This window comes from Hippopotamus amphibius, chromosome 2 (assembly GCF_030028045.1).
Source record: "Hippopotamus amphibius kiboko isolate mHipAmp2 chromosome 2, mHipAmp2.hap2, whole genome shotgun sequence".
Taxonomy (NCBI): domain Eukaryota; kingdom Metazoa; phylum Chordata; class Mammalia; order Artiodactyla; family Hippopotamidae; genus Hippopotamus; species Hippopotamus amphibius.
This window is the reverse complement of record NC_080187.1, coordinates 480,992-507,853: the sequence shown is the minus strand read 5'-3', so window position 1 is coordinate 507,853 and position 26,862 is coordinate 480,992. Positions and strand designations below refer to the sequence as shown.

The following is a 26,862-nucleotide window of genomic DNA, read 5'->3' as shown; positions in this document are numbered from 1 at the left end:
CTCGTAACGCTGTTACCGCTACCTTGTCACGTGTTTAAAGCTTTGCACGAGGAATAAGAAGACAAAAAATAGATAAATTCTTGATGAACCGATTATTGAATGTGAAAAATAAAATAATAAAAATAAGTGTGTTTAAAATTATTAACATGGGACTGAGAAAATGTCAACTAAAATAATCTGAAAATTTTATTGATGGATTAAATATAATATTATAAATAAAACATTAAGCATAACTGAGGAATTCTGAAGTCCAGCTTTGGGGCATCTCATTGGCCCAGACTTCCGTAAAAGCAAAGACAAATCATTTCTGTAGGAAGAAAACATCATCTTAGGTCTCATATAATTCCTAAAATAAGCACTACATACAGCACACAGTTACTAAGGAAAACCAGGTCCAGTAAAAGACGAGACCCCACAAGCAAGGACCAGAGGGAACAAAGGAAACAGGGACTCCGAAGGAGGGACCTGACACAGGAACACGCGTGCACACTGGTAAGGCACATGAAAGCCAGGCTCGTGGCAGCAGGTTAAGAAGCAGGCATGCATCTAGAATGATAAAGTAGGAAAGCCAAACTCAAGAATTCAATCCGAGGTTTAACAGCAGACTAGACGCTGTTCAAAGAATTAGTGAACTTAAATAAAAACATCAATGTTTCTATTTCTTTCAAGTATAGAAAGACTTTTCTAATGGCAAATGCAGCGGAAAGGGTAAAGACGCATCATGGATAAATGAGAACACACACATTTGAGTCTCTGAAGGAGAAGAGGGGAAATGGACAGAGGCGATATCTCAAGAGATAGTGCTGAAGATTTTTCAAAAGGGATTCAGAGACACAGACTGAAGAAGCTCACCGAGTCTCGTGCAAGATAAATAAAAAGAAACCCGCGCCCAGTCCTGTCAAAGTGAAACTGCAGGATCCAAGACAGCCTATCTCGACAGCAACAAGAAGAGTTATTTTCAAAGGAGGGAAGACCAGCACGCTCTTCTCAGCAGCACACTGGGGCCGGAGGTGGTGCATTGGCACTGACAGGCCACGTGGAACCCAGCCCGGTGGACGTGAGCCGTCCTTCAGGAGGAAGGCAAGTGGACTGCAGGCCGGGGGAGGGAGTCAGCACAGGCAGCCTCCACCTCCCTCTGCACGAAGGCAGCGTCGGTGCCTGAGAACTGGCCCGCGGCAGCAGCAGGACCAGCGCAGGCGGGGGTGCCTGTACCCCCCAGCGTTGGCCTGAAACCTGACCCAGTCGGAGGTTGTGTTGTGCCACAGGTGCAGCCACCAAAACCTTCATGAAAACCCCCCACCTCCTGCCCAGGGGGGCCAGGAGAGGAGGATCCTGTGAGCTGGGGAGGGTGGGAGGCATGCCTCTGTTTCCCATTCTCTATGGGCCCTAGGCGAGCAGTCCCCGTTGCGGAGCTACACTGCCCCGTGCGGGTGCCAAAAGGAATGCGAGAAACAGAGCAGAGGACCCCGACAGACCAGCTTCCTGACAGAGGCACAGCAGACCGGGGGGAAAGGTCAGACGTTCCAGTAACGATTCTGAGCCAGCCAGGTAATTGTCAGCAAAAATATATATAATCCAAGTCTTTCCTTGCATCCTGCACAAAAATTAATTCCATCTGCATTAAAACCTAAGAAAGGCAAATCAATAAAACTTTTAGACAACAATATAGAAAAAAATATTTACGAAGTCAAAGTAAGGAAATGTTTCTTAAACGCGGCACAAAAAGCACTAACCGTAAAGGGAAAGACTGATGTTTCCTGCATCTAATTAGAGACGTCTGTCCATCAAAGAGACCATTCAGAAGGCAAAAAAGGCAAATCCTACACGAGACGGTTACGTTCAAGACCTACACAGCACAGGACTTTCATTCAGAAAATATCAAGAAACCTTAGAAGTCTCAAAGGAAAAGACAGAGAAACAGGCAGAAGGCTAGAAGCGCCTTCCCCACCAGAGGCAAAGCCAATAAGACGTGAAAGAGACTCAGCCCCAGTAGCAACCAAGGAAATCGAATTAAAACCAAAAGCCACACCAACACTCCCACGTTTATCTGAAAGTCTGACTGCTGGCCCAGATGGAGGGCTGCAGGAACCCCATCCGCCAGCCTGGAGAGGGGAGTGACGCGTGCGCCCGCAGGCACGCAGACCCACGTGGGACTGGGCCCAGGGCTGGCAGTGCGGGGCAGCAGTGCCCAGGAGGAAGAGGGTGGTGGCCGCGGAGCTGCTCACAGTCTAGCCCAGGACGAGGTGGCTTCAAGCCCTTCTGTCCAAGGCCGTGCACAACGTTTTACAATGTGAGGGGAAAAGATAAATCAAGAACACGTACGCGATGAAGACAGTTTTAACCCTTCATTAGCCTCCTGAGTGCTGTCCCACATCTGCAGAAGGCTCCCCTGCCCCCTCCGGGCACCTGGAGGGAGACGAGGACCCCAGACCACTGTGGGGAGAGGGTCTGCAGAGCACCAGCACCAGGATGCCGCCTGAGCCCAGCCAGGGCCCTGCCTGGCTGGCACCATGGCCACCCCCACCCTGGGATGCACTGCAGGAAGGAAGTGGGATGCCCCTCCCCACCTCCCACGCAGCCCAGCAAGCAGGGGGGCACGCACATCCAGCTTCATCAGGGTGAGCAGATCCCTCTTGGCAGCTCTGAGGATGGCATCTGTCTTCCTGCGGGCAGCCGCCTCGTCCGAGTTACTGTCCGCGTGCTGAAGGACAGCCGGCGGGCTCTCTGCAACTGCCACGGCACTCTTTTCGGGCTGGAGAAGAACACAGGCAGCGGGAGCAGGAGGATGCGGGTGGGCAGCCGGACTGACAACCGAGCAGGGAACGCTAGCGCAGGGGGTGGGCAGCTGAGTGAAGCCGTGGTGGGGGGCGCCGCCTACCTTGCTGGTCAGGGCGCCCCCGGAGCACTCCTGTGTGTGTTGCAGGACCCGGGTGTGGTCACATGCCATCCTCAGGTCTGAGGTGATACCCGCTGTGCCCCCTACAAATGGAGGGGAGACTCAGGACACCGTGCTGGCCCCTGCACAGGCTGGGCCCCATGCACCCACCAAGGGCAGGGCTGGCTGAGTGCACAGACCTGGGAGGTGGCTAGAGACAGACCAGCCTCCGGCACTCACAGAAAGCTGCCCTCACAACCGTGCGGACATGCAAAGGATGGGAATGCCCAGTTCCAGGCAAAAGCCGAGAGAGAGGAGCGAGGCGGGGCAGTTCCCTCCCGGCCAGCTGGAACCCAGGGGCAGGAAGTCGAGACTGTGGGGTCTGCCTGGGGTCTGAGAGCAACTTTGCCTCAACACCGCCCTTCACTTGGCAAAGGAAGTCAGCATGTACTCATATGAAAAAGTAAAAGATGGGTTATTAACAGGAACTACAAAGACCAATCTCCACTAATTTTTAAAGGTTACATTTCATAGGAAAATACGTAAATCTGTGCAGCTGTTTTCTTATATTAACAGGATTTTGAAATGTTGACAGTGCCAGTTTCTGCCCATCCTGCGCAGCGGTGCGCACAGCATTCTATGGCGGCACTGTGAGCACATGTCCACGCGCTGGGCATGGCATTACATTATCACGTTACTGTCTTATTCCTCATTATTAGGCCAAAGTATCATGGTACCAATACCCATGTGAAAAATAAAACCCAGCTATACTCCCTGTGATAAACACATGCAGACGTTAAAAGCGGTACATGTCTGTATTACGCTGCTGTTATCATCCCGTAGTCTGTGGCCAGCTTATTGCATTCGATCAGCAGTTGGCTGAATCGTGGACGTGGAAGCTGAGGGCCCATCCGAGGTGCCGTGTGCCTGCACAGCACCCTTTCACACGCGGGGCCTGAGGGTCCGCAGGGTCGGTCTGCCCTGGAGCTCTGGAACCAAGCCCCTGTGGGTGCCGAGGGACGGCTGAGCGCGCCCCTGGCTTCTGGCAGGCTCGCACCCTGTGAGGGCGCACTGTCTGCACAGACCAGGGGAAAGCTGAGTCTGCCCCTGTGTGGATGTGCACTGGATGCACTCATGGGATGTGGCCATTCCCAGTCAAACTTTATCTGTGGATTGCTGCTCTTCTCAGTTACCTGTTATTTACTTGAAAAAATTCAAATTTAATTTCATGTGAAAAATAAACACATTTTTTAATATGGTGGGTCAAATGGATAGCCACATAGAAGAAATCTATCTTGACCCTACTCACTTCAGACAAAAGAGTCAATTCTAGACAAGTATGAAAGGTAAAATGTTAAATCTTACAGGCAGATTTCCTAAACAGGACATAAAATGTATTAACCACAAAAGAAAAAATTCGATCAATTGGACTCTATTAAATTTAAAAATCTCTATTCATCAAAAGACACCATTAAGAGAGTAAAAAGTGAGCAGAAAATATTTTTCATACATACATCCAACAAAGCGCTCATATAGAGACTATCTAAAGAACTCCTATTAATAAGAAAATGAAAGATACCCTAAGAGAAAAATGGCCCAAAGACAATGCCACCCTATCCCGGTGGAGACAGAAGATTCTCAGGTTCACAAGTCATCAGGAAGACGGAGTAACAGCCACAGCAAGGCCTGGCTGCAGGGCACAGACAGGCTGGGAGAAAGACTTCCTGTGAGTGGTGTGGCCTGTGCACTGGCTGACACACGAGGCCAAGAAGCACTGAGTGGGACTGAGAGTCGACGTGTTGGCATTGAAGCCTAAACAACCACAAGGGGCAGGCGGCTCCGGACTGGACCGTGCAGACTGGAGCAACCAGAGAGTCTCAGGAGGCTGGGGAGGATACACGGGGACAAGCACCTGGAGAAGCACTGGCCGCCTCTCCCAAGCTGAACACACATGCCCTCCATCACTCAGCAGCTCCAGCGGGAACATACCCACGTATGTCCACAGTGTGTCCACAATAAAGCAATGTGCAGCAGTGAGAACGGTGAGTGCTGCCACACATACCAGGTAGAGCAGAAGCCAGGCTCAAAGCCAGTCTAAGGGGTCAGAGGTCAGCGGAGCGCTAGGGGCACAAGATGACAGCCCGTATCACTGCTGATGGGAACTGCAGGGGCACTGGCTGGGCTTTCTTTGCCTGGATGCTGGCCTCGCAGGTGAGCTTAGTTTATGAAAATTCATCAAATGTCCCCCTAGGGCTTGCACATTCTGTGTGCATATTATACAACCATGAGCAGTTAATGAAAATAAAAACTTGCTTCTAGTGAAGAAACAGGTAAATACACCAACTGAACACAAAGGTTCCTAAAAAGTAGCTCCAAGTAATGAAACATCCAGAACAGGCAGATCCACAGACAAGAGCAGCTCCGTAGCGACCAGGGGTTGGGGAGTGACGGCTCACGGGACTGGGGTTTCTTTACGGGGTGATGAAAACATGATGGAATTAGATAATGGAGACTGATGCACAATTTTGTGAATATACTAAACCCACTGAATTGTATACTTTAAAAGGGTGACCTTTGGGAATTCCCTGGCAGTCCAATGGTTAGGAGTCTCCACCTCCACTGCAGGGGGCACAGTTTCATCCCTGGCTGAGCAACTAAGATCCTGCAAGCTGCGTGGCATGGCTAAAGAGATAAAAACAATAAAATAAAGGGGTGAACTTTATAGTGTGTTAATTATATCTCAAAAAAAGTTGTCACTAAACAAAAAAATTCATGTGGATGCAGAAACTTTATACCTAATGAAGATGGCACCAGAAAAAGCAACAGGGAAGTGAAAGACTGTTTCATGAATGGTGTTGGATAAATTACCACTAAATAGAGTAAGAAAAAGCTGAATTTCTTACCCTGAGGGAACCATGATGAAGAGGGAACCATGATGAAGAAAGACTTCCATGTGGAAAGTAAACCCGAAAAGCTATCAGACAAGAGCCCAGAAGAATGTGTTTAAGTCTGGGAAGAAGGAGGGAAAAAGTAAGACCCAGAATACAAATCGCAGGGCAAGAGCTGGTTTTCAGAAACAAACACCAAGGGTCTCTGTTGTTTCCAGATGGCCCCATGGGTGTGTTTTCTCACGGACAGAGGCTGGGAAAAGGTATCTGAACATTAAAACTGATGAGGGGAATATACAATGGAAAAAAGACAGCCTCTTTAATAAGTGGTGCTGGAAAAACTGGAGAGCTACATGAAATTAGAACACTTCCTAACACCATACACAAAAATAAACTCAAAAGGGATTAAAGATCTAAATGTAAGGCCAGACACTATAAGACTCTTGGAGGAAACCATACGCAGAACCCTCTATGACATACATCAAAGCAAGATCCTTTTTGACCCACGTCCTAGAATAATGGAAATAAAATCAAGAATAAACAAATGGGACCTCATGAAACTTAAAAGCTTTTGCACAGCAAAAGAAACCATAAATAAGACAAGAAGACAACCCTCAGAATGGGAGAAAATATTTGCCAACGAAGCAACGGACAAAGGATTAATCTCCAAAATATAAAAGCAGCTCCCGCAGCTTAATACCAAAAAAGCAAATAACCCAATCCACAAATGGGCAGAAGACCTAAATAGACATTTCTCCAAAGAAGACATGAGATGGCCAACAAACACATGAAAAGATACTCAACATCACTAATTATTAGAGAAATGCAAGTCAAAGCCACAATGAGGTATCACCTCACACCGGTCAGAATGGCCATCATCAAAAAATCTAAAAACAATAAATGCTGGAGAGGGTGTGGAGAAAAGGGAACCCTCCTACACTGTCAGTGGGAATGTAAGTTGGTGCAGCCACTATGGAAAACAGTTTGGAGGTTCCTTAAAGAACTAAAAATAGAACTACCATATGACACCCAGCAATCCCACTCCTGGGCATATACCTTGAGAAAACTATAATCCAAAAAGAAACATGTACCACAATATTCACTGCAGCACTATTTACAATAGCCAGGACACGGAAGCAACCTAATTGCCCATCAACAGATGAATGGATAAAGAAGATGTGGCACATATATACAATGGAATATTACTCAGCCATAAAAAGGAATGAAATGGAGCTATATGTAAAGAGGCAGACAGACCTAGAGTCTGTCATACAGAGTGAAGTAAGCCAGAAAGAGAAAAACACCGTATGCTAACTCATATATGTGAAATCTAAAAAAAAATGGTACTGATGAAACCAGTGACAGGGCAAGAATAAAGATACAGATGTAGAGAACAGACTTGAGGACATGGGGTTGGGGGCGGCAAAGGGGAAGCTGGGATGAAGTGAGAGAGTAGCATAGACATATATACACTACTAAATGTAAAACAGATAGCCAGTGGGAAGCTGCTGCATAACACAGGGAGATCAACTCAGCGATGAGTGATGCCTTAGAGGGCCAGGACAGGGAGGGTGGGAGGGAGCCACAGGAGGGAGGGGATATGGGATATATGTATAAATACCGCCGATTCACTTTGTTGTACCTCAAAAATTGGCACAACAGTGTAAAGCAATTATATTCCAATAAAGAGCTTTAAAAAAAAAAAACTGATGAGGGATCTCTATCTGGAGCATATAAAGAATTAATGCAAATCAACAAAACAAAGTCAGGAAACCCTGCAGAAAATGGGCAAAGAATAGAAACAGATAATTCTTAAAGAGGGAACCCAAACAGCTCTTGAACACACCAGGAGATGGTTAAACCTGCCAGCAACCCATGAAAGTCAGGTGAAGGCAAGATGGACTTTCTAAGGAACAGGAGGGCAAAAGGAGGAAGGTGACAAGGAGTGAGCCAGCCTCTGGGGGCACCCGTCACCCTGCAGCAGCGCTCCCAGGCAAGCTGAGGGCACAGCAAGGAGAGGGGAGAGGGCTGGCCGCTGACCAAAGGCCCAAAGGAGCTCTCCCTGTAGCTGAAACCTGACCCGAGGACAAAGCAGACAGCAGAGAGGGGCTGGTGCGGACACCTCCCGGGGAGGAAAGCCTGGGTGGTGGCTGGGGGACAGGGAGGGCAGTAGGGGCTGCAGCCTGTGAGCACAGCCCAGCTCAGGAGAGAAGGGATGGTGCTGAGGCAGGATACAGGAAGGTCACAAGAGCGGCATGCAGGCCCAACCTGGGGAAGTGTCGTGGCACGATGCTGCAGGGTGGTGTGCCAGGCAGCCGGTAGGGCGTCCAGGCAGCAAGGTGCGCGCACTGCTTCGCAGTGAAAGCCAGGGCGCAGGCGTGGGGTCCTCCGGGCCCAGGGCTTGCCCGCTATCTGGGGTGGGACAGAGGGTCCCTTACCTGGTGGGGCCAAAGCGGCCTGGTCACCTGCCTGGGCCTGGCCAGGCTCATCCACCATCTCTTCTGCCATCTCGTGGACAGAAGGCAGCGGGAAGGGGTGGCTCCTCTTCGCCGGAGGCCCGGAGGCTGCTGCACGGCTGCCACAGCAATCTGCTGGGAGGGGCTGGCGTGAGGCCAGGCCTCCGTTCCACGGCAGCACACGGACCGCACATCTGGGGGCCGGGGACCGCCCTCTGCTGGGCCTGCCACCTGCTCCTCTGGCCGCGTCCTTGTCACCGGCACCTGCCTGGCCCATCACCTGTGCCCACCCACCCAGGCGAGGGACACGCGACAGACACAGGCCCGGCTCTGCCGCTCTCCCAGGTCTGCCGGCCAAGCACCCTAAAGACAAACTCCCACCCAGCTCTGAGCCCACCCGAGCCCAGCCCGCAAAGAGCCCCGGCCAGCGGCGGGTCCCGGCTCCCAGGTGTGTGGATCCAGAACAACCTTCCGGAAGCACCGTGAGCAGCACAGCTGAGTTGAAGTTCACGACCTTTGTCAGCCACTCGTTTATAGACAAACGGATGACATGTCTCACATCTGTCAGTGTGCCTGTGTTACAGTCACCCTAGTGGAGACTTCTGCCCCAGAAACCTTGATGAAGGATTTCTTTCCCCAAATCGAGGCCCTTCCTGAGAGCTCAGAGCAGTGCGGTCAGAGGGTGACGCTGGGAAGCCGCCCCCAACTGGTTTTCTCCTGGGTGGGGGGGGGGGGAGGGGGCGCACAGCTGGTGACCCGAGGGCGGGAAGGTGGCCCGGAAGTGGTACCTGCGTGCAGGGCTCCTGAGCCGGGGGTGGGGGGGTGGGGAACAGGTGGTGACCCGAGGGTGAGAGGGTGCCCCCGGGGGGCAGTACCTGGGTCACAGGGCTCCTGGGGCCACGGGGGCCTCTCCAGCTGCTCCTCGAGGCTGCAGCACGTGGGCCTCCTGGCCTTCCCGGCAGCCACGCTGGCTGCAGACACGAGGGGGATGGCCTGGCTCTCCTGAGATGTGAGAGGGAAGCGGGGCTGTCCCAGGCGCCCTCCTGGGCTGGTGTGCGCCCTGGGGACGAGTGTGGAACCCTGGAGGAGAAGCCACATTCCGGGGACTGAGAGGACGCCGTGATCAACTAGGACACCAGCAATGTAGAAAGAAGGGGGTTTAAGGCAAGAAAGGCCCAGTTTGCTTCTATCTTGACAACTAAATAATGGTCAAAATTGTCAGAAACCTCAGTACTCTTCATTAAGGTGAAAAATAATGTACAAAACAAAAGGATATGTCCCAAAATATCAGCAAAGGAAGATGACTGAAGCTACAATATCGTGAGAAGCAGGGAGAAGAGCCAAGTGCAGCGTGATGCCAACAGCAAACGTCTGCTCAGCTCTGAGGAGCCGCCGGGCTGTCTGAGGGCTGGACTGCAGCCCACGCAGCTGTGGGCTCCCCTGGCCCTGACGTCATGTTCACTTCTCCCCAGAGTCGATAGGGTAGAGTGGCTTCTCCCACCTCCCAGCCATCGGCTCAACCCAGCAGCCCCGAAAGAGGGAGGGTCAAGTGCAGGGCACAGTGCCCCAGATGCCTGCAGGAGGGCCCAGGGCACGGGGGACAGCCTCTGCGGGACGGGCAACCAGCCCAGTGCAGGGAGCCGCGGCGGGCAGGCATGCTCACAGAGCAAGGCCATCAGAGGAGCTGAATTCGGGCCACACCCCTGCCTCTCCTGCAAGGAACGCAGAGGCACAACCGGGAGGCCGGCAGACAGGCGGCATGTCTCCAGGGGGCTCCGAGACCTAACTGATGGGACAGGCCCTCAGCACTAGGCCCCAGGAGAACCCCACCCTGGTGTGTCCGCTGGCCATTGCCTTGAGGTAGAAAACGTGTTCTGTCGTCACCTCTCAAAGCCCCAGGGCCTGAGGACCCATGGTCAGGGCGCCGAGCACACTCACGGGGTTGAAGAGCTCCGTGGTCAGGCCCAGGTAGTTGTGTAGAGCCAGAAAGGTGACCCTCTGCAGCCGCACCATGATGATCTGGAGAGAGACGGCAGGCGGGAGAGCCCCGTTGCAGACCGCTCGCCCCGGCACGCGAGGGGTCAGTGCTAGGGGCACAAGGAAACTCTGCATTGTTTCTGCAAATTTTGTATAAATCTAAAATTACTTCAAATCAAGAAGTTTAATAATAACAAAAAGAGCTCTTTGGGGGCATGGCGGGAGATCTGAAGACTGCTTTTAGGTTATACATATTAATTTTTATAGCAAAACATGAATTACAAAATTTTTTTTAATTTTTTATTTTTTGGGGGGGTACACCAGGTTCAATCATCTGTTTTTATACACATATCCCCGTATTCCCTCCCTTCCTTGACTCCCCCCTCCTCGAGTCCCCCCCACCCTCCCTGCCCCAGTCCTCTAAGGCATCTTCCATCCTCGAGTTGGACTCCCTTTGTTATACAACAACTTCCCACTGACTATTTTACAGTTGGTAGTATATATATGTCTGTGCTACTCTCTCGCTTCGTCTCAGTTTCCCCTTCACCCCCTGCCCCCTCCCATACCTCGAGTTCTCCAGTCCATTCTACTTCTTCCTACACCCACCCTGAAGCCCACCATCACCAGCACTCAGTCAGTGAAGTCGATTCTACCATTGCGGACATGTGCGCACGGCCACAGGACTCAGTAAACCGATGGTGAGGCTCTCAGGGTGCTGGCCCCGTGCCCCCCACACGTGTGGGCCACAGCACCACGCGAGTGCCTGGAGAAGCGACCCACCTGCACCATCCTCACCAGGGTTTCAGGATATTTCTCAAAAACTCCTTGAAAAGCCACAGCTGGAAGGCGGAGGACGGTGGACGGGACGGCGGCACGGGCGGACACGGTCTTGTATGGCGCGGTGTGGCCCTGTAAGGACAGCCCGGTCAGCGCTCACGCTCGCAGCACCCTGCTCTCCTGGGCCTCCTGCAAGGCCACCTGGGGCCAGGATCATCTGCTCACAGCTCCCGCTGAGCCCTGCCCGCCACAGGCGCAGCTCCACGCGGCAAGGACCAGGGGAGCGGCATTTGGTTTCTCTCTTTGGGAATGGCTGGTGCTCAAGCGCAGACACGGCTTTTTCAGCCACAGTTATCACCTCCAGGCTGAGCCCTGCCACCCCACCCCCGGCCCTGGCCGACTCCCAGCTCCAGGGGGCCAGCGGCTCTTTTCTGACGGTTTTCCTTCACCAAAGTACCACGTCCACGGGACCACACAGACCTGGCCCCTTGCCTGGAGAGGACGCCCTGGAGGCCGCCCTGTGCGTGTGCCCGTGGTCCGTGTTATGGCAGCATCAAAGCCCCTTTCCCCATCCGTCTGGGTGTTTCCACTGTTGCAGTTGTAAATAAAGCTCATGCAAATATTACCATACAGGGTTTTGTGTGAACAAAGTTTTCGTTTCTCTTGCTAAATATTGTAGAATTAGTTACCAGAACCTCAGCTAAAGCTGGAGTGGACACTGGCCTGTAGGGGGCGCCCTCGCGCCTGCCATGCATGTTAATCACCCCAAACAGCAAAAGCTCTCCGTCTACATCCTGCACCAGAAGCTGCCGCCAGTACCATCCGCAGGAGGGAGGAAACTTCCCTGCACAACCCACGGCCCAGCTAATCAGACGGCAGGGGCCCAGCCAATGGGAAGCCTCCCTTGGCCCCCACCTCCTCCCATGGAAATCTCAGGTCCTCACAGCGCCTCCCAACTCCCCCTCCTTGTTCTCTGGACTTGGCTTTTGTCTGCCATAGTTTCCATGTCCTGAACTGCAATTCCTCCACTATTCCTGAATAAACTCGCTTCTGCTGGGAAAGTGACTGGCTGCCACGTATTCACCCTGATGTATTCACATGGGGCCAGAAGTGGGACCTGAAGGAGGTGGGCCCTAAGAGATGGCGGGCCCTGGAGCTGTGAGCCCCTCATGCTCATCACTTCCCTGAGTCTCTCGTCTTGGATTCCAAACTCTGCTTTTTTGCATTTTGAGTTCTCTGACTTTATCTGGAATCTGGAATGGCTTTGTCCTTTCAGGGGAGAGGTTTCACCCTTTCTGGTTCAAGGCTTCAGCCTTTCTGGTTCAAGGCTTCGTCCTTGGTGAGTACTCAGTTGTTTCCTGGAGTTCGCAATAGTGAGCCTCTGTTGGGGGATCGAGCTAACTGGACTCCAATAATTTGCTTCATTCCTTTTGGAATCTGGGCTAGGACTCCGGCGACTTTATTGGGTTTCCAGGAGAACTCGGGATAGCGAGCCAACTCTGGAGCCGACGCAGGCTCAGCTCAGTGACTGTCACGTACCTCACCGCCAGGGTGGTTTCGGATAACCACCAGCCTGTGATCCCCTGCTTGCTGAGCACGGAGGTGTCTGCACTAGCGAACTCCTCTTGCTGCAAGTGGTTAAATGCCTTTGGGGAAGCAGAGACCCAACAACATAAAATTAAAGAGCCAGCACATTGGTTAGAGCAATACCCCCTGGCAACCCGCTGTCTTTTTGATGTATCCAGCTGGTACCTTCAGGTCTGGCTCCTGGTTTAGAACCATCTTGCAAACTGGCCATTGCCCGCAGCCCCCAGGGAGCCCCGGAGCTGGGAGGAACCCGGCCTTTCTGGGCAGGACGTACCCCCTCCCCACCCCCGCTTCTGATCAAAAATCTGATCTCTTTTTCTATGAATTTGTTTTTGAAGTATAGCTGATCTACAACAGTATGTGAGTTCCTGGTGCACAACACAGTGATCTGCTATTTCCATGCATTACAAAATGGTCTCCACTCAATGATTTCAATTCCTTGAAATTCATTATGGGCCATTTGTTTTCTGGCCCAGAATACAGTATGTCTTGTGAGTGTCCCATGTTCACGTGAAAAGAATGTGTCTTGCTGTTACTGGGACCAGCGTTCAATAAATGTTTACTTAATTAATCAAGGTGGTTGATGGTGTTGTTTAGATTTTCTACATCTTTGCAGGCTTTCTGTCCACCTGTTCTGTCGATTTCCAAGAGAAAAGGGGAGTCACCGAGGACAACTGTGGAGCCATTTCTCCTTCCGCCTCTGTAAGTTTCTGCTCCACTTTTGGGATTCCACTGTCAGGAGAACACACACTTGGGATTGTTGTATCTTCTTGACAAGTGCTGTCCCTCACCCCTGGGGACATTCTGTGGTCGGAAGTCTACTCTGTCTGACGTTACTGAGCCCTTCAGTTTTCTTTTGAGTTTTCATGCTACAGCTTTCCACATTCTTCTATTTTCAATCCATCTAATCTTTATATTTAAGGTGGGTTTCATGAAGCCAGTATACAGCTGGATGCTGGCATTTCCATCCAACCTGATCACCATTTAATTGGTAGACTCAACGTTATTATTGACGTGGGTAGGTTTCAGCTCCAATTTTCTGGAAAATGTTGAATTTTTTAGCAGGTTATCGAGCTGGCTGGGTTCAGATCGCAAGTTCTGTCTCACTCTCCGCCTCCCCATGGGGCTGGGAGCCAGTGGGTCTGATTTCCGGGCAAGGCCGCACATGCTGGCACAGGGCCCCTCAGGATTAGGCTGAGACCTGGGCTAAGGCTGCGTCTTAGCCCGTTCTCACGGTCTGTGCGGGGCTGCTCTCCGTCTGCGCTGAGACCAGCAGGACCCACGCACTCTCTCTCCCACACTGAGAAAGTCTGTGACTGGGCTGCCCCTGAGGCAGAGCAGTGAGACAGCAGAGAAAACCCAGGGAACTCACTGTTCCTGGGCTACGTTTCCTGTTTCAATTCCCACGCACAATCTACTCACTTTTATTTTCAGATTCCTGGGTAATTGCTTTTTGCATTTTGCCCAGAGTTTTTGTCATAATCAGCAGGAGAGAGAGGCTGCGGTGGCATCACCCTGCCACAGCAGCAGTGGAACTCTGTTCATTTTTATTAAAAATAAAATCTCAATGTCCTTCTTCTTTGACAGCCAGAAGGAAGCAGCCCAATCCCTCGGCACAGACAGCGCCTCGCCTGTGTGGGGAGGCTCGCTGCCGCCCCTGCTGGAGAGAACCCTGTTTTAACTTCACACGTGAGGCCCTGCAAACAAGAACTCAAACAAGGTGGAACCTAGTGGAGGTCCAGTCTCCTGACCTGACTGTCCTCTGAAGTAAACCCGGCAAATGCCTCTTCGCCCAAGCAGCCCTGCATGCCAGGAACACTGGGCATCTGGCTCCGGGTGTCCTCAGTGAGCTCTGGGGCTCAATGACATTACTTCTGCCTTGGAGTCCTTTCTGCCTGCTTCAAATCCTTTATAAAGAGAAGGCTGTCCCCTTACATATCCAGAGAAAACCATAATTCAAAAAGATACATGCCACCCCAATGTTCACTGCAGCACTATTCACAATAGCCAAGACACGGAAGCAACCTGAATGTCCATCGACAGATGAAGGTATATTTATACAATGGAATACTACTCAGCCATAAAAAAGAATGAAATAATGCCATTTGCAGCAACATGGACGGACCCAGAGATTATCATACTAAGTGAAGTAGGTCAGACAGAGAAAGACAAATATATGATAATATGTGGATTCTTTTAAGAAATGATACAAATGAACTTATTTGCAAAACAGAAATAGATTCACAGAAAACAGACACAGAAAGCAAACTTACCTTTACCAAAGGGGAAACAGGAGGGATAGAGCAGGAGTTTGGGATTAACCTGTGCACACTCCTACGTATAAAATAGATTAAAAACAACGTCCTACTGTATAGCACAGGGAACAATACTCAATATTTTGTAATAACCTATAAGGGAAAAGAATGTGAAAAAGAAAAGAAATATATACATATAACTGAATCACTTTGCTGCACATCTGAAACTAACACAACATTGTAAATCAACTATACTTCAATTAAAACACACACACACACACACAAACCAAACTTCTGAGTTCAGGACAATAAATGAAAAGAGAGAGAGAGAGAGAGAAGTTTGTCCTATAAGAAACCCATAACCACACCACAAAAAAATAGGAGCCCAGAGTAGCACAGAGCAGCCACCTACCAGGTGTCCAACACAGAAACTGGAGGCCAGCTCCAGAGTCCTTGTGAGGCCAGAGTCAAGCCTGGCCCCTCAGTATTTACGTGTCACTTGGCTGCTCTGTGGGGAGCAGGCGCCCTCTGCGGCGGGCTCACAGGGTAGGGTCTGTCTCAGACATGACCTCATCCTGTTTCCAGGATGTCTCTACAACCTGTGTTAGCAGCATGTCCCCCCATTTACCAGCCAGCCAAGCTGCCAGGAGACCCAGGAGGAGCACGGGAGGGACGTCCCCACAAACCCCAACATACAGCAGTTCTCATCTGTTCCAGAATCAGGGAGGAAAGCGTGTGTGTGTCTGCGTCTCTGAGTATGTGTCTGTGTGCTTGGGGAGAGGGTGGAAAGAGAAAATGACAGCTTAGCAGCTAATGCTAAAAACAGCTCAAGTGGACTTGTTTAGTTAGAAAAACAATGCCCTCAACCTCACCACAAAACTTGAACAGCACAGGAGGGGCCGCTGCAGGGGTGTGCACAGGCCTGGTACACACCTGCACATGCCTACAAGTGCTCTCTGCAGCACCAGCCACCGTGGGGCCCGAATGCCAGTCAGCAGCGGGAGGATCAACGGGCAGTGAGCAGACAACTGCACGAGACTGCACGGCCGCGTGGGGGCGCTTGTGCCAATAACCCCACAAAGCAAGGGCGCTGCAGAACTGCACGGCGTGTGACCCGCGCAGCCGATGGTTGCGAACAGTTACACCACATTTCCTAGGATCCCAGAGAACACCCAGAAACACAGCTGCCTCTGAGGACGTGGTGGGAAGCCAAATGGCACTGGCAGCGCACAGCCAGCCCGAGTCGCAGGGCCCATTGCCTCACGCGGCTGACGGCTGACATGTGTGCTGCCCGCATTATGCTTTTTCGTATATCTGAAACATTTCATAACCAATTTGTGAAAATTAAAACAACGGGGGGTGGAATTGCAGGAGGGTGCTCACAAGGCACAAACTTCCAGCTACAAGCTAAGCAAGCACTGATGTGTACACGGCTCATCGGCACTGCTGTGCAGCCAGGTTGGGTGTGGGTTTCCCTCTCACATAATGGACTGTTGGGAACAGGAGAGGCCCAGGTCTGAAAGACAGAAACAAATAAACAGAGGCGAGGTGATACAGGGAGCAAGGAAAACCTCATCTTACTTCATCCACAAAAAAATACTGAGAGAAAAAAAAGCTCTTGAAGTAAAAAACATGATGACAGGAGAAAAGGGAACCCACCTGCACTGTTGGTGGGAATGTAAATGTGCAGCCGCTGTGGAGGACAGTTTGGAGGTTCCTTAAAAAACTAAAAATAGAGCTACCATATGACCCAGCCATCCCACGACCGGCCATGTATCTGCAGAAAACTCTAATTCGAAAAGATACGTGCACCCCAATGTTCACAGCAGCACTATTCGCAATAGCCAGGACATGGAAGCAACCTAAATGTCCATCAACAGATGAATGGATAAAGAAGATGTGACACAGGACTTCCCTGGTGATGCAGTGGTTAAGAATTCACCTGCCAATGCAGGGGACACAGGTTTGATCCCTGGGCTGGGAAGATCCCACATGCTGTGGAGCAACTAAGCCCGTGCGCCACAACTACTGAGCCCATGCTCTACAGCCCGTGAGCCACAACTACTGAGCCCATGTACCATAACTACTGAAGGCTATGTGCCTAGAGCCCATGCTCCGCAACAAGAGAAGCCACCACAATGAGAAGCCTATGCACCTTAAAGAAGAGTAGCCCCTGCTTGCTGCAACTAGAGAAAGCCCACGCGTAGCAATGGAGACCCAACACAGCCAAGAAATTAATTAATTATTTTTTTTAAACATGATAAAAGAAATTAAACATTCGATGGCAGATTTGGAAAATGAAGTTGAAGAAATCTAAAAAGTACAATAGAAAGATAAACAGAGTACAAAATAAAGACAATTCTAGATCTATAAGGTTTCAAAACTCGACCTCTCTTGCACCCTTCGGGAAGCAGACAGAGGATTTGCTCCACACAAATAAGCAAGCAGCCCAGGAGAGGAGGCGAAAGCTCTGCCCGGGAAGAAAAAAATGGGTCCCGGGGGGGCTGGACTGTGTGACCAGAAAGGTCAGATGGGGACAGGGGATGGGGACCCCGGGGTTTCTGCCCAGCTCATGGAGTGCTCGGCCAAGGCAGTGGTGCACTCGATGCAAGGAAAACTAAGCAACAAAAAAATGAGGCAACTGTTAACTCCAGGGAAAACAGAAAGGAACTTCACCCTCGGGCTCCACAAGCTCAGCTGCCAACAACGTGCACGAAGGTGGGACAAGAGGAACAGGATGATGAGGAAAGCAAGGCATTTTCTGCAGCAGGAAGTCAACACGAGATGAGGATAGGAGAATTACGAAACAGCAAGAGCAGCGGATTGTACGGAGGAGACTGAGAGAGCTGGAAGTGGCCTTTCTGGGGAGGGGGGGGTGGAACAGACAACTGCAATTCATGAAACATCAAATACAACTTTAGAATTTGTTCCGGTTATTTTTATAAGAATAAATTAAAAGATTTTTAAACCACAAACATAAATGTTTGATAAGGGAAAAATGATGTCCTTCCAAATGATCACTTAACCCAATATAGAATTATTTTCTCCCAAGCATCACCCCCATTCTCTCCCCCACCACTTGAGGAAGCAGGACTCCCGTCCCAGGGAGGGGCCCTGCGCTGACCCTGACACTGGCACGAGGCGACCACAGCAGGCTGCGAGGCAGCAGGTAAGCCCGGCCCTGCTCACAGCCCACAGCCCACGACACTGCCACGAACGGCACTCAACCCAAGAGTCACAACGAGATCAGGATCAGCCGCAGAGCAAGACGTAAGAGAAGGGCCTCCACTGCCCTTCTCTCGTTCTTATTTAGGAGTCCCTAATAATCTACCTCCATGTAGATGACAGCCTACCTACACCTCCCGGCTTCTCGGGCCCACAGCACAAACTACTGACTCAGACGCACACCAGCCAGAGCCCCACAGAGACACCCTGCTCCAGACTGAACTGCACTCCCGGGTGTCCTCTCCCAGCACAACGCTCCAGGCAGGCGCTGTGTCCAGGCAGCACCCGGCCAGCCTTGCTCAGAGCAGGTGGTGTCCCTCTTAGCCCTGGCCCAGCGTCTGATGAAGACAAGCCAGGTCTTGGGGGCAGACAAAGACGCCGGAGTCCCATGCACGCCTCCACCCCAGGCCCTAAAACAGCTCAAAGCACATGTGTGCCGGTCTGACAGGGGCAGGGTGAGCAGGGTGGACACCCCCAAAGCCTCCCTCTGGAACCTGTCACCTCCTTGTCATGCACAAGAACTTAGGGCTGGCTCGGAGGACACCCATGAGGGGCCCATCCATGGTGAACGTCACACGAGCACCTAGACTCCTGGCCCTGCGCAGATGCCCCCCTGCCAAGTTCGATGAGCTGCTCTGGAGAGCCCACCATGCAGTGTCTGCAGGAGCTGAGGTGCAAGCTGCCTCAGTACACAGAGGAAAATAAAAGCAACAGGTGTAACGTCCAAGGATAAGATTAAAATCAGATACACCTTTTGAGTGATACAGGTGTATGCATTTATCAACACAGCCACATACACTTAAGATTTGTTTTATTGTAAGTAGATTTTGTTCAGAAGAAAAAGATTAAACAAATACTAAATTCTAGTTCATCAGGAGGAAATGAGGCACACTGAGCTGAGCCTTTCGCAGCTGGTGATGGAAATAAATTGATTTTACTATGCTGCCTACTTTTGAACATGTTTAAAACATTCCATGATAAAACGTTTAAAAGTCATAAGCTAACATGAGATGCTACTTTTTAATCTATCGGACTAGCAAACATCAGATAGGAGCCGGCTCACTGGTGGTGCAGCCTCTGTGGAGGGCGGGACCGTGAGGCTCCTCAGGACGTGCCCTACACACCGGCCTTCAAACACAGGAAGCAATGTCCACCCAAGACCATTCACCACAGAGACGAACAGCAAGAGCTGGTAATGACTGAGGGACACAGGTTAGCACAGAAGATGCAGAGAGGGCCCCTCCTGGGAAGGGGCCTCAGGGCCCGAGGCGGGAGCCACCTCTTTCGCCCTGTGATGCTTCGCGCGTCTGAAGCTTAGAGCCCGTGCACGTGTCCGTCTGGAGAACGATCATTTAGGAGACGGCCAAAGCCCGTAAGCTGCCACCCAGCTCCCCTTAGATACCTGGGTAAAGCCGCTCCCGGGCACACCGCTGACCTACTGGGGTCCCCTGGACCTAGACCAGCCCTTTGTCACTGGAGAGCTGGCCTTGGCGCTAAGGGACCTGCTGTCCAGCGAGTCTGGGCAGACCTGGGGGTGGGGGTGGGGGAGGTACTCACAGTGATGACATCCAGGATGCTGAGGAGACTGTGGACGCTGTCTCCAGCCAGAACCTCTTTGACCGCCACCTCAGTGCCATCCTGCACTTGAAAAGCAGAGCAGGGTCACCCACTGTGGGAGGCCAGGCCAGCTGGGCAAACAACCTCCAGCACCACTGGCGTGCGGGGCAGAGGCTGCACCCCTGCCAACGTGCGGGAATGAGGAGAACAGGAAAAGGAGGGTGACTAAGAGAAAGGAAGAGGCCAGGCCCAGCCCGTCTGCCCCACGTCTCGTCAGCACTGGGAGGACTCGCCCAAGTGAATTTGCTGGCCTAACTTAAAGGTCTGTGAGAACCAAATGCAGTTATTCTCAGAATGAATAATAGCATTTTGACATATTTTTCCACTGGATTAAAAGAAAAAAAAAACATGCGATGCTGGTGAATTAGTATAGGAACTTCATCTCAGTGTGACCCAGGAAAACCCCTTTGAACTTGCTCAAATCTGGCACTGGTCACTGCCCAGGAGCCCTTCCATCTGGCCCAAAGGCTCTGGCCTTCTTGGGGAAGGCCTGCCAGGTGGATGACATGCAGGCCCCGCCTGGAGGAGGCTGGATGAGAGCCATGTCCTTTCTAATTATCCCACCAGGCCACCCGTAGACAAAGCTACACACGTGAGAACTGTACGCTGACAACGCTGTGGTCTACAAGCCCAAAGGACACGCAGAGCTGTCCTGCATCAGGGTCTACCCTGGGGCCAGCAGGCGGGAACCTCACGTGGCCGGGGGTGGGCAACCTCATGCAGTCCAGGGTGCACTTGAGTGCCTGCGGTGGGAAGCCTGGTCACTCACCACCAGGCAAGGAAACCAGCAAGCCCTCAGGAGGCTTGGTCTGAAGATCCCCCCATCCCCGCAACTGTGGTTCAAGCATGTAATTCAACAGAGGCAGAAAGCAAGCAGTTAGCTTCCACCTGAATTAACACCTTAATTATTTTCTTAGAGTTAAAATTATTTACAGCCTGAACCCTGAAAATAAGGCAAAGGTGCGATTGGTCATTAGATCAATACCCAACCACTGAGGAGGTCTGAGGCAGTGGGAGAGACATGGCAAAATGCTTGCGGTGTGCCGGGGAACCACAGAGGTGAGCCGCCACGCGCAGCCCCTGTGCGGCGGACGCTGGCGCACTGGCCTCAAGGGCAGCTGTGGTCCAACCTGCCTTTTCCTGCAAAGAACTAAAACTTAAAATTTTGTACTCCGAAGGCCCGCAGCTTGTCCCGCCACGTTCCTCTCCGCGGCGTTCTGGCCTCGCCTCCCAGCGGGGAAGACATACAGGGAATGTGCGTAAGGCCGCTGTGCAGGACGAAGCTGCAGGAGCCGTACTTGTGCAAAGAGATACTCCTGAGAATAACCCAGATACGCCGTCTGATTTCACAGCGGAGAACTCCACGCGCACAGAGGCAACTGTGAAGACTACCCAGAAAGGCCCAGAGCCGCAGCTGTGCTTCCAGCCCCGGGTTTAGGCCCGAAGACAGAATGGGTGGCTGCCCAGCCCCGCTGTGAACGAGGCTGCGGAAGTTTTACAAGCACCTCCAGTGACCGTGTACGAGGTAGCAACTTTCTATACAAGGTATAATGGGAAGCCAACTGGAAAGTATCAACTCTGACAGCCTACTGAAGGCCATTCAGAGAAAGCTTGGAAGAAAGGTTGGAGGGACTACACCTGACAAACTTTCCACTCTTATAGAAGAGGGAATTTTAGGGGCCTGTGTAAATGCACCAATGGTTCACATAAATGACAACTACTGTGAGGATATGACACCTAAGGATATTGAGGAAATTGTTGATGAACTCAAGGCTGGCAAAATTCCAAAACCTGGGTCAAGGAATGGACGCCTCTCATGTGAGCCAGCTGGAGGTCTTACCTTTTTGACTGAACCACTGAAAGGACCTGGCTTTGGTGTACAAGCATGCCTTTAATTTATATTCAACTGTAAATATGTCACTGGAGAAATAAAACATGAATCTCCTATCTACATGAAATAAAATAAAATTTTGCACTAACTTTTCGACCTCTAAGTGACAACACAACAGACCCCTGGCCCTGGCCCGCCCTGCCCGAGGGCTCTCACCGAATCCTGGATGCAGACCTCCAGCCGCCCGTCCTGCACCACATAGATGCTGGTGTCCGGCTCCCCTGGCCGGAAGACGTACTCCCCTTCCAGAAGCTGCACAAACACCATGTGTTTGCAGAGTTCCAGGAACAGTGGCTTCTCAAAGTGACCCAGGACCCTACAAGAAATAGCGCACATGAGACGCCTTCAGGAAGGAGGGGAGGAGGGACACAGGTCACTGTCCCTGCTGGCCAGGTCACAGCGTGAGCTTTCAAGGGCTGCAGAGCCTGCAGCACGAGCGCCTGGTCACCAGCAGGACGGACACTTAAGCTTCAGGAATTCCCATCAGCTGCTGTCCCACGAGCTCAGCGAACTCCCAGGCCGTGACAGTGAGTTTGAACCAGACGTGTAACCAAGGGCAGGTAGTGAGGTGCTGGAAAGAAGAGTCGGGGCTTCCAGGGAGAGATGGGCAACCGGACGTTCAATTTTCCATCCAGCCGCGTGCTTCCCATACCTGCTCCCTGTCATACTAGAGGTGAAAACTCTGATAAGCAGACACACAGGAAAGAACCAGCGAGGAGGTTCCGCTCACCACCCAGAGGGCAGCAACGGCGAGAGGAGAGAAGCTTTGCCAGTGGATGAAACACATGCTGAGGTCTGGGGAGGTCACTCTGGCTGACGCGTGAGGGGGCTTAGCTCCCACCTGATGCTCACTAGGTAGAACAGCCTGTCTGTGGCCAATCACATACACTGCACATCTGTCTGAATGAGTAAAGGGCGCACTAACCAGATGCACAGGACGTCCACATTAAAAATGAAGACTGACTACCTCCCTTCCTGGGACACCCGTGCTGCTTCTGCTTCAATGACAAGACTTCTTCCAGGCACCAAGGCCATCCTGACTTGCCACGTATGGGCTAATCTGCTTTTTTCTTTTCTTTTTTGTTTGAAACCTTGAAGGAACGTATCCCTGACTAGTTTAATGTTCTTTGTTCTGACAAGATATAAAACTATGCTGAAAACCATGCTTCTCTGGAGAAGTTCCTCAGAGTTATACGAGAAGCTGTCTTCCAGGCTGTAGTCCTCAGTGTGGCTCAAATAAAACTCTTTTCTATTCCTATTATAGATTGTTTATTGATTATTTTTGTAGACACAGCCATCGGCGGCCACAGGGAAAGGACACCTTGGAGGCCAGGCGACATCTGGCCCCAGGGCACAGCCGCAGGCACATGGCAGGTCTCCAGAGTCCACTTCTCTCTTACCGAACATTTTTCAGCATGTACAAAACTTCTGACGGCAGGTGAGAACTCTTCACGTCGAACTCTGTGAGGTCAGCCTCTAGCAGGGAGGGCGGGGGCTCCTTTGGCTGCAGGGTGGGGTATTCCTTCTTAAAACGCAGGATCCTACAAAGCAGAGAGACATGTGCCTGGAGCAGACGTCCAAAGGGGTTCAAAAGCAGACGGCGTTTGTCCTGTGAGCCCCACAGTGGGGAAGCTGCGGGCAGCGCAGGCTCCCCAGTGCCCACCAGGATGGGCAGCTGGGATGGGACTGGTCTGAAGGGCACTCCGGTACCTCTTGGCCAGAGACAGCACCTTGGTCCTCTTCCTCACCCGCTGCCGGGGGGCGGCTGTGTTCCCCACAAGCGTGTGGGGGAGCGTGGTCACCTGCAGAGTGAAAGGGGGAGGCCAAGTCTGGACCCTGCGACCAGTCAGAGGCAGTTCTCAGCCTCTGGTCGGTCCCAGCCCTCAGGAGCTGGCCCACTCGCTGGCCTACTCGCTGGCCTGACACCAGCATCCCGGTCTTGCCCCACCCTGCTTGCCTGCTCAGGACACAGGGAGCCATCCTTGGTGCTGTTGACAGTGATGCCACATGGCCGTGTCCCCAGACAGCCCACGCTCTGAGAGCTCTGAGTCCTCTGCCCCGCGTCCCCTCTGCCTGGAAGGGGCACTCTCCACCTCACGCCTGTCACGCTGGTACACACGACACCCCGGGTGCCTGCACAGTCCTCCCGGTCTGGAGAGCCCTTCGCCCTCCCCCACCGTCGAGAGGCCTCCCCCAGCAGCCTGCCCTGAACAGCGGTGCTGAGGGGTGCAGAGGGCCTGACTCCTACCCGGGTATCGGCCGCCCCTGGGGCAGCCCCCGCCTGCTGGGCCTCAGCTCCCGAGTGCATCTGCCCTGTGGTATCAGCTGTGGTTATTGGTATGTGGTCACCATGACTCCTCCTTCCCTCCTAGGTATCCTGGTCCCACTGGACCATGTTCCTGTCCTCCTCAGCCCAGGTCCAGCTCGCCACTGCCCAGTCCTCAGCGGGACCACCAGTGGACAGCCCTCCCACCCAAACACGCATAAGTGCCTTCAAGACCTGCTTGGGGGTCACTCCATGTGGTCTGCATGAGGCGGTGGCAGGCCCGCACACGGTCCCCACACACCAGGGCCAGCCCCCGCCAGACAGAGCAGCACCTGACACTGAGGAGGAAGGAAAGCCACACGAGGACACCCATGTGACTCCTCATCTGATGGTTCAAGTGTTCCCACAAAGAACGCAAGTTAAGTGTGTCACTAGAGAAAAGTAACAAGCAGAAGATGCTTTAAAATATCAGCAAATGTTTCAAGCATGTATTTTAAGCACGGTAAGCCTCAAGCAGCCTGCCGAGCCCTTCCCGCCCTCAGCAGCTGGGAGGGGGCTGGGGCTGACCAGCAAAGGCCGGACGGGGCTGCTCACCCCCTAGAAGGGTCTTGACACTGGGGAGTGAGACTGTGCAGTTTCCACCTCGCGGGGCCTGGTCCCAAGTCCTGGGGGGACCACCCATCTCAGCACCGGAGCCGGGATCCCCTGCTCCACACACTCCAGGGGTGCTCCTGTCCTCCTTGCCAGTTCGTGTCCACCTCATGGGGTGATGGGGCCTCTGCTGCGAATGCGTCCACCCAGCTGCACCCTCCCCAGAGCTTCCCTGAGCCCCAGAGCCCTGCGTGGCCCCCAGGCCCGGGGTGCCTCGGGGGGGGGGGGGGGCGCAGCGCGCGTTACCTTCCTCATGATCTTCCTGCCGTAGAACATCACTCTGTCTCTCTTGCGGAACCTGTACTGAGGAGTGGGCTGCTCTTCTCCTGCAAGGGGAGCCAAGGGGCTGTCTGAGCACAGCTGGGACTCGCGAGGCAACTACGTGTGCACACCGAGCTTGTCCTGCCCCCCGCCCCCCACCCCAAGTCCCATAGCGTCTCGTCCCAGGGCTGCGACAGACCCATGCAGTGGGAGCAGAATTTCATATCTCCTTGGAAACGAGAGCCAAGAAAGTTCAGAACAGACTCATATTCCATAGATCTGACGCGCTCAGCCTCGTGGACAGGCCAGCAGTTTCCAACAAAAGCCACTGCGGGCTTGAGAGCTGCTCCCAGGAGTTCAAAGCACGTGGCAAGTCACCCAAACCTCCCCCACCCTTTCAAGCCTTCCTTCCCCTCCCCCTAGAGCTAGAGTCTGAAGCAAGATACTCACGGAATTGGTTAACCCTTCTGTACACAAAAAGGACGGTGATGCCAATGAGGGCCAGGGCCAGGAGGACTCCAACCGCAACCCCCATCAGCTGGGCGAGGTCACAGACAGAGCGCCCATCAGCAAGGCACCTCCAAGCCCCTCCCAGCCCCAAACACAGGCTGGACCCAAAGGGCCCAGGGCAGCCAAGGGTGCTGTAGGCCACTGACCCAGGGCCCGCCCATCACCCGGGAGCAGCGAGGCGGTTACCATGGTGGACTGGGAATGCTGCTCCACCAGCTGCAGGCCCCAGGACCGAAGGGTAGCCAGACAGAAGCCCACCTGGGGGGGGGGGAGGCTGCAGTCAGGAAGGGCCAGGATGGGCACAGCCCTGGCTTCCCAGGGAGCAAGAGCACAGCTGTGGGTCAGGGAGGGAGTCAGTAGCCCTGGAGACCTCCAGAAAGAAGTGACCTTCCAGGATGCTGAGGTCCTCTGAGTCCACCTGCTCTGGAGCAGGGCCGCCCACGGGATGGCTGGGCAGGGCCAGTGGCTGTGCTGTGTTGACAACAAATGCTCCAGGCATCATTAACGCATCTGAATCCTAAATGCTCAGCTTTCCTGTTCTTCAGGATGCAAGTCCAGAGGAGCAAGCCTGGCTGGCCACAGTGGGTGCAAAGGCCACCTCTCAGTGCCCTCTCATCACCACCAGGACCGCGTGCTACTGGCTCCAGGGCACACAGGCTCACACAGCAGCAGTGCTGAGAAACCCTAAGGAGCCACCTGGATTTTGAGAGCAATAAATACCAGCTCACAGCAGAGAAGGGCTTCCAGGGAGGAAGTCAGCAAGGGGCTTGAGAAGCCCAGACCCCAGGGAGAGAGAAAGGAAGGCAAGAGAGAACAGAGAGTGTGGAATGGTGAGTGGGCAGACAGCTGGGGCCACCCATGCAGGGGATGTTGGCACATTCCTCGCAAAGATGAAGGAACCAGCCAAACAAGTAGCTATGCTCCATTCCTCCTGGTACCCACACACCTCCTTCCAAGCAGCCAGGAAAAGGACGGGCTTGGGGGAGAGGTGGGGGGACTTGTTAATCCTTTCAAGTTTCTACACAAGTGCCAAGGACGAAAGCGGCCTGCCTGGTCCTCCAGAGCCAGCATCACACCCAGCATCGATGCCAGGAAACCCAAAGAAATCAACGCACTCAGAAAAGCACTTCAAAAGAAGACTGTTGCATCAAGACAGAATAAGGAAGTGATCCAGAAAACTCAACCCTCTGAGCTCAGGAGGCAGATGGAAGCAGGGGGGGCTCCTGCTGGCCCAGACCGTGTGCTCGGCTAAAGACCACGTGCACCGGGTGGCAGATGAGCACCCTCCTTGTAGAGTGTGTCCCTCCGAGCTCAGCCACCCTCTGGGGGCAGCCAGGGCTGTCTAGGAGTAGGGTCGTGGGGTGCCCCAGGCCTATTTATACAGTCTTCGGTGGTTGGGCCTCTTGAACTTTCCAGCATCTCACTGTTGCTTTACTGCATCTAATTTTCTGGTTTAGGAATAAGGGCCTTTGTCATGTGGCTACCGATGTTCCACAGGTGCAAGGCTCTAAGTCAACGCAAGCAGCCTTCCTAAGGGGAAGCAGGGACTGACAGCTGTGGCCTTGGGGAAGAGGAGGGTGGGCCTCAGCCCTGACAAGGACAAGAAAGGCCCAACACGCCACTCCC

The 26,862-nt window shown here is 52.8% G+C and overlaps 1 protein-coding gene and 1 pseudogene across 10 annotated transcripts in view; one reads left to right on the top strand and one right to left on the bottom strand.

Annotated features, from left to right (window-relative positions):
• PNPLA7 (patatin like phospholipase domain containing 7) overlaps positions 1 to 26,862 on the bottom strand; it is a 68,016-nt gene that overhangs the window by 39,519 nt on the left and 1,635 nt on the right. For 4 of the 10 annotated variants that reach the window (XR_009051415.1, XM_057722855.1, XM_057722859.1 and 1 more), the window contains exons 3-15: positions 25,423 to 25,494; positions 25,177 to 25,264; positions 24,712 to 24,791; positions 23,259 to 23,350; positions 22,949 to 23,089; positions 21,705 to 21,864; positions 19,598 to 19,678; positions 10,977 to 11,105; positions 10,158 to 10,238; positions 9,095 to 9,299; positions 8,202 to 8,354; positions 2,879 to 2,979; positions 2,603 to 2,752 (exon numbers count right to left, since the gene is read on the bottom strand). Coding sequence is in view for 9 of the 10 variants with exons in the window: in XM_057722855.1 (XP_057578838.1) it covers positions 2,603 to 2,752; positions 2,879 to 2,979; positions 8,202 to 8,354; positions 9,095 to 9,299; positions 10,158 to 10,238; positions 10,977 to 11,105; positions 19,598 to 19,678; positions 21,705 to 21,864; positions 22,949 to 23,089; positions 23,259 to 23,350; positions 24,712 to 24,791; positions 25,177 to 25,264; positions 25,423 to 25,494 (1,533 nt within the window). In the remaining variant the exon portion in view is untranslated. The remainder of the gene's footprint in view (positions 1 to 2,602; positions 2,753 to 2,878; positions 2,980 to 8,201; positions 8,355 to 9,094; positions 9,300 to 10,157; positions 10,239 to 10,976; positions 11,106 to 19,597; positions 19,679 to 21,704; positions 21,865 to 22,948; positions 23,090 to 23,258; positions 23,351 to 24,711; positions 24,792 to 25,176; positions 25,265 to 25,422; positions 25,495 to 26,862) is intronic. The other 6 variants (XM_057722856.1, XM_057722858.1, XM_057722862.1 and 3 more) reach the window with 6 other exon arrangements.
• Positions 20,687 to 21,552, top strand: LOC130845042 (NADH dehydrogenase [ubiquinone] flavoprotein 2, mitochondrial-like; annotated as a pseudogene).